The 12,059-nt window shown below is 40.3% G+C and overlaps 1 protein-coding gene across 2 annotated transcripts in view; it reads right to left on the bottom strand.

The window, feature by feature from the left end:
• LOC120469136 (neural-cadherin) overlaps positions 1–12,059 on the bottom strand; it is a 283,986-nt gene that overhangs the window by 93,994 nt on the left and 177,933 nt on the right. For both annotated transcript variants that reach the window (XM_089129359.1, XM_039657904.2), the window contains exons 14-15: positions 8,604–8,731; positions 6,297–6,483 (exon numbers count right to left, since the gene is read on the bottom strand). In XM_089129359.1, the coding sequence (XP_088985485.1) occupies positions 6,297–6,483; positions 8,604–8,731 (315 nt within the window). The remainder of the gene's footprint in view (positions 1–6,296; positions 6,484–8,603; positions 8,732–12,059) is intronic.

The following is a 12,059-nucleotide window of genomic DNA, read 5'->3' as shown; positions in this document are numbered from 1 at the left end:
TTTAACGTCATATAGAACGCTATATGCAAAAACGGCGCTATACTACGCACATGGCACCCGTTATCGTTAATATAACACGCACTGCGAGGGTTAAGTTTAGGTGTGGGTTAGGGTCTGCGTATCATATTCATGCTAAAGGATTTATGACGTCTAGGGTTCACGTGTTATATTAACGATAAAGGGTGCCATGTGCGTAGTATAGCTCCGTTTTTGCATATAGCGTTCTATATGACAATAAAGGATGAGAACGGGCTGGTGGGACATAATTGCCCCATTTTACCATTTCTACAGATTAAAGTGAGCAGACCGTCAAAACAACAGAGAGGTTCACACCACAAGCGCTCAGCGTCATTTACGGTAATGATTTTTCAGCGCTATATCCTCTAATATTTTTTATCTAGAGCCAAACGTGTTCTATTCAAGCCCTTTCTGATCTGTGCGTGTTCCTTTTCCCTCTTGATAAAGACGTAAAGTGACACATGAAAAGTAGCAAATGGCATGGTCATTTTAACAACAGAGCAAAATAGATGATTGGACTGCAGAATAAGAATGTAGCAAAAAGAATTATTTGTACATACAGATGACTCTGACCGTTTAACTAAAGCAGGTTTGTAACAAGTTAACCATTAAACGCCATTAGACGCTTTGTTTTGTTTTTCCTGGGGTGCCCTTATTATGTTCGTTGTGTTAGATCAAAAGGCATTTTTCCTAGCCTGATTTTAGCCTCTGATTTGAACGCTCTGTTTGAAGGGGCGTGTCTGCTGTGGGATTGAGTGGATCTGACCACTGCTGTGATTGGCTGACATGCTTGGATAAAAAATAGCTACAGTACATATTACATGTGAAACTCTTTACTCTTTATGTGAAAACTTTTACTACAGCTATTATTTGTTTTTACTATAACAGCTATCGAGATTAACAAATCGTGAGGGTTTTTTAAAGTATTTAGATATTCTCATCCCATAAAATGTTGCCGTGATGAGCATTGAGCAAGCAGATGACAGTATGTTGATCGTGAGAAGGAAGATCTTATAATTGCAAAGCAGTTTCTGCACCCTCTCTAATGCTTTCACCAATACAAACACGATGATGTACCTACAGTACAAGTGTAATGCGCGTCATTGATTTAACTCGCACAGTGTGGAAAGATTGTTCTTTGCTCGCTTTCTGTATATAATTTGTTCAAAATTTAAATAAGATTATTTTCATTCTACTAAAATAAACGATATTTAAGTTGATATAAATATATTAGTTGATATTTTAGTAACTGGCTTTACTTACTGATGCATGAACAGTATTGAACGATTTTGAGAGAAAGATTACCTGTCTGAACTTTTAGGCTACACATCAGAAATTGTTGCTTGGTAGCTCGATAGATTTATTTTCAAATGCTCATTGAGGACAGCTCTGTATTGGCCCAAGTTGAGGAAACGTTTATCTGTGAAATGTTTGGACCATACAACACTTTGGGAAGTTGTGTCGGCACATTTCTAGAGAAAATAAAATCAGAGCAGGGATTCCCAAACTGTGGTACGCACACCCCCAGGGGTGCGCGGGCTGCCACCAGGGGGTGCGTGAGTAGAAAAATGTAATGGCGGTCTGTTTTTTTAAGTGGTATTTATCCATAAAAAAAAAAACAAAACATGAACTGTAAACATTTCCTTTTTAATCGCTTATATTTTAAATAAAAAAACTATAATTTATTAGTTTTTGACAGAACGTAGAAGCTGCTGTCTTCTACACACTGCTCTGCACAACTTCTAAATTCAAACGTGCTTTTGCGTGTTGGCTGGCACTGAGCCAGTGCTGTCATATATCACAACTATTGAGTGTTTTCAACCACATTATGTTTATTTTAAATATCAGACATTTAAATACACATAAGTAATAGCAAAACAATGATTTTGATTGACCCGATACAGTATATGCAGCAATAATAATCTATTTCATTATAATAAGACGACACGTTTTATCATTTCAGATACACATTGTGTAGGTAGCTTTACATTTTACCCTATACTTCTCCCCAGTTCACCGGACTCTTACTTTTATTTATTTCACAATTATTTCAGGAAGCACGGAAGGGAGGGGGAGGAGATGAGATGCGGAGGAGGGCAGGTCTAGCTAGCCTCCGATTTGTTTGAAAATATTCCGAACGTCAACACCCAGGATCGCTCAGAGAATCTTTAATCCGGATCCATTTGAAAACGGCGTTTTCGTTTAAAAAAAGCTCTCTGTCCACATTAGCATTTTCCGTCGTTTCCGTGTAGATGACAAACTTTTGGAAAAACCTAAAAACGCTAAATTCACCTCACCGCGTATGTGTAAAACCCAGTGGTGGAGGAAGTACTGAATCTCAGTACTTAAGTAAAAGTACAAATAACCAGAAAAAATATTTACTTTAGTAAAAGTAGAAGTAACACAATGACAATCATACTTAAGTAAAAAGTAAAAAGTACCTAATTTTAAATGTACTTTAACTATTAAAAGTAAAAGTACTTGCATAACATTTTAATCTCTTAATGTCTATTTATTTCTAAAGATTAATAAAACATTTAATTCTAACTCATTCCACCTAATACTCCTATAATGATGTTCAATAATTATGGAAAAAAAAAATTTGTCACCATTTCTGAAACAAGCTTGCAATTAGGCAAAATACACATCATGCTTATCCTTACTATATATTAATAACTATGTTTGGCAGATGTTACACATGGTGCGTTTCCTATGCACGTAAAAACAAATTTTCGCGTATAAATTGCACGATAAACACACTGCGTGCGAGACACGTATCTATGGCAACCAAACGTAACTGGTGAGACAAACGTGCAACGAACGGACGGTCAGATTACGTTTTGGCAGGGGAAAAACTGATCAGAAAATGTAACGAAAATGTAACAGAAGTTGTAGAAATGTAGTGGAGTAGAAAGTATAATAATTGCTGCAAAATGTAACGAAGTAAAAGTAAAAAGTATGCACTATTTTTTCTACTTAAGTAAAGTAAAGATACGTGAAAAATGTACTTAAGTAAAGTAACAAAGTATTTGTACTTCGTTACATTCCACCACTGGTAAAACCTCACAAAAGCTCACTGAGATGATACATACGGAAAAAATATTATTTTTAGTTATTATGCAATTCTTCTGACAGGATGATTTTATTTAGCAAAATATCTCACCATTCACTGATGCATCCAGATCGAACTCGGTCACCATATGTTTGGTCTAAAACGTGTGTTGTGAATATGGCAATTAAAGCAAGAATATATTTCAATATTTTTAGTAACTGTTCTTGTATGGACAAAAAAATATTTCTCAAAATATCTTTTTTATGTTACACAGAAGAAAGTAAATCATACAGGTTTAGAAAGTCATGGAGGGTTTTTATTTTTGGATGAACTACCCCTTGCATACAATTGTAAAGAAATGCACTGACGAACTTAAACAAACAAACATACAGTGACCTTTTCAAAACCTTCAGTTCCGTCAGGGCTGTGAGAGGCAGATAGACTCGTTGATAAAGTGTCTGATTCGAGTCTTGATCCTGCTCTCTTTCTGGCTTGTTATTTTGTGTAAAAAGAGCACAGCATACGCTTAGCTGCCACTTTGTGACAGGTTGACATGTTGTTCAGAGCTCCACCATGAAGACATGGTCATGTTTTCCCCTCACAAATGTAGAGGCACAACTCTGTTGTGTGATTTTCTGCTCAAACAACACGTTTTCATGTGTGTGTTTCCTTGTCACATGGATGTTTTTGACAGCATCTTAGTACAATTAGCATTCATGTGTTTCTGTGTAATTATGTGCATGTGCACATGTGACTCTGCTCATCAACACCCTGTCTCCTGTGTGATCGACCATGTTTAACACTGCCATGGTGTCAATTTGATACCCCATATTTATGTATCTCACTACAGTTGCGCACGTCTTTTCCCCTATTTGTAGTGCAAGGCAAACTGTGAGCAGACAAACAGCAGAGGAGGATAGAGAGTACTGGAGCAGACTGCTTTCTCTCTCAGACTGTCCCTGCAGCTTCCCAAAATCTGCAGTTCCCCTCTGGCAACTTCATCATCATTTAAACCAGCAAGAATGTCACACACATTAACTGTTTTTTTTTTTTTCTTCTGTGTGTCTTGCTGACTTCAAGTGTTAGAGAGTTATTTAGGCAAAGCAAAAAAGGGAAAGGAGATACTTTTAATAATCCATACAATGAATGAAAAATACATTTCTGTGAGACTCTGGCAAGCCCTGTGGTTTAACAAATCCAATCAAACTGTTACGCTATCTACACCGTATATTAAACGAGGATTATGCAATGTAATATTTTACACAGCTAATGGGAATATTCCCCTGAACTTTAGATCCCTTTTAGCTCTGTATGGTGAAGTCACACTCTACATTCAAAAAGTTAGTATATGAGATTGACAGCTGTAATGTTTTTAATGTTTTATCAGCTTTTTTTTATTGATAGCACCAGTCACCATTGTGCAGTGACAAAGATAAACATCAAATAGGGTCTGAATGAGATCTGAATATTTAAGGGAGTCAATTCAGTTGTAAAATGTGGATATCATAACCAAACGGTGTGTTTAGAAGTCAAAAACAGACCAACGTCACAACTGCAAGAGTGATTTTGCACTCTGGTCTCATTAATAATATGTAGGTATTAACATGTAACATTTACAGGCATACATTTTTGTATGTTTGGATGGATGCTAAAACTTACTCTCATGGTATGTAGTTAACTCGAACACGAACACAAATATGATGAAGGAACAGGCGTATTTTAATATAAGGCAATTTTAAAGTATTTTAATATCCTCGGCAACAGGCCACTTTAACCAGTGTAATCACAATAATGCATTGGCAGCGGCTATTTGTACTAAGTGCAAATTGTGATGGATGTTATTTACAGTTACACTAAGTGAAAAATGTCAATAAGGTTATATTTACACTAAGTGAAAATAGCATATTTTCTTTGTAATATATGCTATTAACACTAAGTTTAAATAGCAATAAGTTTAAATAGTAGCAGACTATTGTTTTTACACAATAAATGTCAAAAGTAGTCCAAATGATGATGTATTGTAGTTCTCTTGTGTGGTATATAATAGCTTTATATGAGGTACAAAGCACAATTTAAGCTAAGTAGTAGTTCACAAAAAAAAAAAAAAAAAAAAAAAAAAAAAAAAAAACTTTTGCTGATAATTTACTCACCCTCATGTCATCCAAGATATCCATGTCATTCTTTCTTCAGTCGAAAAGAAATTAAGGTTTTTGATGAAAACATTCCTGCATTTTTCTCCATATAATGCACTTCAGTGGGAACCAAACGGTTCAAGGTCCAAAAGACAGTTTCAGTGCAAACTGCAAACTGTTCAATGGGCTTTAAACGATTCCATACAATGAATAAGGGTCTTATCAAGCGAAACGATCGTTTAAGATAACAAAGTTTAAGTTTTATAAGCTCAAATGATCGCCTTGCTCTGTTCTGTGATGCTCGTTCGTGACTCTCATGTTCAAACTCGTTCATAAAAATGAACGAATCTTTGTCTTTAGGACCTTGAACCGTTTGGTGCCCAGTAAAGTGCATTATATGGAGAAAAATCCTGGAATGTTTTCATCAAAAACCTTAATTCCTTGTCTACTGAAGTAAGAAAGACATGGACATATTGGATGACATGGGGGTGAGTAAATTATCAGCCAAAGTTTTTTTTTTTTTTTTTTTTTTTTTGTGAACTAAATGTGAACTACTCCTTTAATCACTGAAAATGTTACCACAATCTACTTGGTCAAGGCACAGATTTCTCATTCAAAGGCACATGACCCAAAACACGGCATGTCACAATCTGTGATGAACCAGGCAGGGGCCAATGAGGGTTTGATATCGCTGTTGTAAAATGTGTCGTAAAGCCCCTTGTGGCGGAAATTTCTTCATTTACAATGAGCGTGGGATTATCTGTCAGTGCTGAGAATGGAAATGAAAATCGCTGAAAAAAGGATTAAATTTGGGTGTGGTCCTCATTTGCATCAGTTGCATGTATTCTAAAGATTTGGATTGCAGCATATGAATAAAATTAATTACTTTTGTAAATTTATTTACCATTTTTGGCATACTTTATGGTTCTATTTTATATTGACCAATAGCAAAATAAATATTACATGAAAAATAACGGTTAAACGACTACAGACATGCAATTCATTTAAAGGTTTTAAAGTTGTGTTTTATTTATAATCCTTCAAAACAAGTATGCATCAAATAGAATACAATAGACATATAAGGCTTGTTGTACCTGAGTTGGGCTGTCCATGCTTCCCTGGCCTGGCTGATTCCCAGCCATCTACTGACTTCACTTCCAAAAGGTAGGATCCCTTGGTCTCACGGTCAAACACAGCCTCCGTAAAGATGGTGCCCAGCTCAGGATCAATGCGGAAATACTGATAGTCTCCACTTCGGTCATTCAGTAGAGAGTATGCAATCTGAGACCCACACACACACACACACACACACATACAAGAAATGGGGGTTAGAAGAAATGACATTAAGAGGAGAATAAGGGCCAATCCCAATTCTACCCCTTACCCCTTCACTTTCCCCTTCCCCTCCGTTTTGCGCGTCCACGTGAAGGGGTAGGGTTGTCCCAATTCTCTTTTGGTTGGAGGGGGAGGGCTAGGGGGAAGGGCCAGATAGCCCTTCAAACGAAGATTTTTCGAGAGCACACTTCAAACGAAGGGGTACGAGAAGTGTCACTGCTAACCCAGGCTGGCTGCCCAAGCAACAAAGGAGACCCATAAATTTAAGTATTTGTGGCTTTAATAAGTATTGTAACGACAAATAATGATTTGCTTTATGTTACATTCAATATTGTGTTCATATTTACGGTCAGTTTCTTCACAGAAACGTTTGTAAAAAAATCGCTAAAATTACTGTAGTTTGCTATAGTCCTGCAACATATTTTCCTCGTCTCCGTTGTTTCCTGCGAACTTCACAAGATAAATGCAAGAAAATAGCTGTAACCCACGCGACTGAGATAACTGCAGCTGTCGACGGCATCTTGGACGTTGTGATAAACAGCGCATCTCCTGTGACGTAGGCGCTAGTGACGACTTATAATGACGTTTAACGGAGGCGTAGTGGTGTCCCATTTCTTAGGGGAATATTTTCACCCCTACGCATTGCCACTCTGTTTCAAGGGTCAAGGGGAAGGCGAAGGGGTAGGGCTAGTGGAAAGTGAAGGGATAAGGGGTAGAATTGGGATTGGCCCTAAGTGTGAAACTAGTCAAAGAACAGTTAACAGGTTTGTGCATATGCGTGTTTAAGAGAACTCCAGTTTACTCATAATCCCATTATAACTAAATATTCACATTTTTTCCTAATCATGTATTCACCCAGCACTCTGAGCTAACACTGAGACTTCCTGTTGCTTGTTCTGCCAGTAATGCCTGTCATGCACATCGGCAATTTCCCAGCAGGTAAAGCAGAAATCAGGGCCATTCAAGTTAAGAATAATGAAGTTAATCTAGATAGCCAAACTGTTGAATTGATGAAGAAGTGCCAACTGCTGTTTCAACAAGCCCCAAACAACAATTATCATACAAGCTGTTCTGAACGGCCACACTAAACCAGCATGATGTGGGTATTAAATGATGCCCTGCCGGCCGCATTAGAGCCGAGAACTCAAATAAGAGGCTGAATTAAATGTAAACGGCATAATAAAATGATTGCAGGGGTCAGGTTAATAAAACACGCAACAAACCCCATCTGGCCCATCTGTGTGTGTGTTGGGTTGTAAGAGAAAAAATAATAATATTCTCTCTCTCTCTCTCTCTCTCTCTCTCTCTCTCTCTCTCTCTCTCTCTCTCTCTCTCTCTCTCTCTCTCTCTCTCTCTCTCTAAGATGCTCTATTGGGTTGAGATATGGTGACTGTGGGGGCATTGATCAAGTGACTATAAGACTTATGATGTTACAAAACATATTCCAAGTAAATGCCATTCTTTTAAAAATTCTATCCATCAAGGAATCCTAAAAAAAAGCACAACTGATTTCAACATTGATAATTATAAGATATGTTTCTTGAGCATATTAGAATGATTTCTGAAGTATCATGTGACACTGAAGACTGGGGTAATGATGCTGAAAATTCAGCTTTGCCATCACAGGGATAGATTACATTTTATTCCTGTTTTATTCTACAGTTATTCTAAATAACATCTAAGAATATTGCTGTTTTACTGTATTTTTTATCAAATGCAGCCTTTATGAACATAAAAGATGTTTTGAAAAGTCTCTGAAAATAATGCATGCAGTACAGGATGTTATTTATGTAAACAGCAAAAAAAATCTAAGACAATAAATCTACAGTATATCATGTTTGCCCTCCCACACAAATAATGCAGAGAGTCAGTGTTTTATCAGTATAAATAGGCAAGTTTTGGAGGTCATAGTGTGATACAGTGTATAGAGTATTCTATTCATCCTAATTTTACAGCTCTTTTAACAGCGAGTATAATGCTTAATATAGTGTATATGTGCAGTTTTTACAGATTCATTCAAATACAGAGGGTGACTAGCTAATTCTATAGAAAACTCCATTTCATACCTTCCCATTCAGCCCCAGGTCAAGATCATTGGCTGACACCTGGAGAACTGGTGTCCCAATTTCCACCCCTTCAGTCACAGATGCCTCGTATATGGATGAGGTGAAGAACGGGACGTTGTCATTGACATCTGTGAATAACAGACAGCCACACAGTCACATTATAATTAAAATAACTCCATATTGGTGGGCCCAGGTTGAATGAATACCATTTAAAAAACTAAACAGACAACTTATATAACACTTTTCATCAGTTTTCTATGGTTGGTGGATAAAGAAACACATTTTTAATGGCTTTGTTGGTCTTTTAAACACTGATATGAACCTTTGGTTCTCTGTCATTCAAAGAAACTGAATAATTTGGCCTTGGTTGCAAAGAGCGGATGTAGTTACAATTCTCTTATGAGAGGTTCTCTCATATTGCGTAAGTTTAGCTTACTTTACGGGAAAGATTAATCTTTTTTTTTAGATATTGAAGCCAAAAAAATGATCCTTAATTCTGTATTCATTGTCAACGCAGTGCAGCAGCTAACAGACCATGAGCAGGCTGTCTAGCATACTCGTAGGCTGCCCAGTGGGAACTGCAGCAGACTACCACAGAGCCCGACATGACATCACGTCAAATGAAGGGCACTTGCGCCTTCACAGCATCATAGCCTGCTAGTATGGGCGTGGCTTAGCATATATAAGCAGGGCTCGGAGGCTGTTTCATCTCTTCAGTGAAGCTCTATGCATTGCTGAATCTAGAGAGAAGCCACCACCGTCAAGAAAGCGACAAGCCAGCTTAGGACAGCACCTGAAGAAGCCGGCCATCTTCACCACCTTCAGCCATCCGTTCGAGCTACGCTATCCGGCGACATATCCTTTCTTGCAAAACTTACTGTCTAAAAGAGCATCGAGCGTCACACGCACACTTCCTGCGGCTCATTCAGAGCCCTGCTCAGCGACGGAGACCGCCATGTGCGCTCTCTGCGCTCTCTGCCTGGGCCAAGAACGCGCAGCTCTCGCCCTCTACAGGGGTTGTGAGCTCTGCGACACACTTCAGATGTCGACCCTGCGGGCTCGGCTCAAAGTGTTCAACCCTTAAGCTGTCACTCTGCCCTTTGCAGGGTCATGCAAAAGAAGCGCCGTTCTCAAAGGCCGCCGGAGCCTGTGGCCACCACGACACGCTCGCCGGATCCCTCCCTCGAGCTTCACACTCGCCTTTTCTGCCTCCCCTTACAGACACGAAGCTGCCGCTCACGAGCCGCATTGCTGACGTTTTGAGTGGGGACGCTCCGCTGACAGCTGTTGTAACCGCGGCTAGCTTTCTTATTACGATACAAGAAAGCTACCCCGCCCCCGTGCGCATGTGTAAAATACCGGCAAAATAAGGAAATAGTGTGTTAGTCCCGCAGAGGCCGGACTAATCCCCATTTTCTCAAACATTTCTCAGCTACTCTTAGTTTGAGCGGCTGGTAATGTCAAAATACTGCAGCAGAAAACAACTGTAAATCCCGTGCTTGCTCATGAGCATTCACGCTTACTAATAAACACTCTGCTCAAAGCGCCGCATGCGTCACATAGTTATCATAAAATCCTCCCAATCCAAAGCGATCGGGACATCAAATATGTATGTAAGTCTTGTCCACTATTAAACACTTTACCCAAGCCTGTGCGCATATCGGGGCTATCATAAAAAGCTCCCCATCCAAAGCGATTGGGACGTCGAATATGTAAGTCTCGTGCCCGCTCACTGTTCGCTACAGTTTGAGCACAGACCGCGACTGCAGTGAATGCGGAAGTAGCACATCTACTCTGGCAGAAATAGCAAAGCTGCTATTCAAAGGGGCTATAGAACTGGTACTGCCTTCTCTGAGCGAGTCAGGCTTTTACAGTCATTATTTTCAGTGCCCAAGAAGGACGGAGCTCTCAGACCTATCTTACATCAGATACATTTGAACAAAGTGCTTATGAAAAGACTGTTCAAAATGCTTACGACCAGGAAAATCGTTGTGCATGCTAGCCCAAGGGACTGGTTTATCTCTCTCAATTGAAAGATGCCCTGTCCTGCCATTCGGCCTGTCTCTAGAACCCCATACATTTACGAAGTGCATGGACGTGGCTCTCACCAGATATCAGGGTTTGCGAATCATGAACTCTGGACGACTGGCTGATTTTGGCACAGCCAAAATCCGAACTGCTATCTCACAGAACTGTGCTCATCAGTCATCTGGAAAGCTTGGGTCTCACAGTCAACTAGACCAATAGATAGTGCCCAGTCAGTCAATTTCATTTCTATGAATAGACCTGGACTCTGTGGCCATGGCGGCTGGTTTATCAACACAGTGCTCCGTGTTCTACATCTAGCCGTGTCTTTCCAGAAGGGCAGCAGAATATCTCTGAAGACATTCCATAGGATGCTGGGCTGTATGGTCTCAGCTGCAGCAGTGCTTCAGCTGGGCTTACTGCACATGCTCCCAATTCATCGCTGACTAAATGCTTGAGCATCTCGCCGAGCTTGGGCCTCTGGCTGCGAATGAATCAGAGTGACTCTGATTCATGTGTGTGAATCAGATGATGTGATGATGGGAGATGTCTCATTTGGAAAGGTCATCTCGACAGATGCATCCAGACCGGTCTTTGGCCAGTGGTCAGACCAGGAGAAGCTCCTTCACATAAACTGTCTGAAAATGATAGTGGTTGAGAAGGCGCTGAAGTGCTTCCTCCAGTTCATACATGACCACCATGTTCTAGTCGGTTCAGACGGCATATCAGTGGTGTCCTACGTGAACCATCAGGGCGGCGTCAGATCCAGGAACCTCTGCGTTCTGACAGAGCGCCTCCTCACGTAGTTGCAGAATCCCCTGCGCTCACTGAAAGCTGCGTATGTGCCAGGCCACCTGACCAATAGCCCAGACAAATTGGCCAGGGGCAACATTCCCCCAGGGGAATTTGTCTCTACACCCACAAACAGTCTGGAAACAATGGTGCCTGTTCGGCAAAGCGGAAGTCAACCTAGTTGCATCAAAAGACAACGCTCACAACCTGACATTCTTTTCAAAACACGAGGACGCGCTGGCCCAAATCTGGCCAGGCCGCTTGCTGTATGCCTTTCCCTCCGGTCTCAGGTAATCAAGAGGATCAGGGAAACGCCACACTCGGTGTTCCTTATAGCCCTGTGTTGGGAGAATCAGACTTGGTTCCCGGTGTGGGGCACGAGGCAGTCACAAACAGCCCCGTGGCCGATTCCGGTGAGAACAGATCTCCTCTCTCAAGCTTGCGGCTCGATCTGGCATCCCCATCCAGAGTGCTTGTCTCTGCACGCATGGTTGATCAATGGGTACCCGTTATCTTGCCAGAAAGAGTGATGAACACGATTATGCAGTCTAGAGTTCTCTCTACCAAAAAACTTTATGCATCTAAATGGTCTGTGTTCTCCAAATGGTGCACCGTCAAAAATCTTGACCCACGGACATG

The sequence above is a fragment of the Pimephales promelas genome, chromosome 1 (genome assembly GCF_988280905.1).
Source record: "Pimephales promelas chromosome 1, fPimPro1.hap1.1, whole genome shotgun sequence".
Classification (NCBI taxonomy): domain Eukaryota; kingdom Metazoa; phylum Chordata; class Actinopteri; order Cypriniformes; family Leuciscidae; genus Pimephales; species Pimephales promelas.
This window is presented reverse-complemented; position numbering and strand designations above follow the sequence as displayed.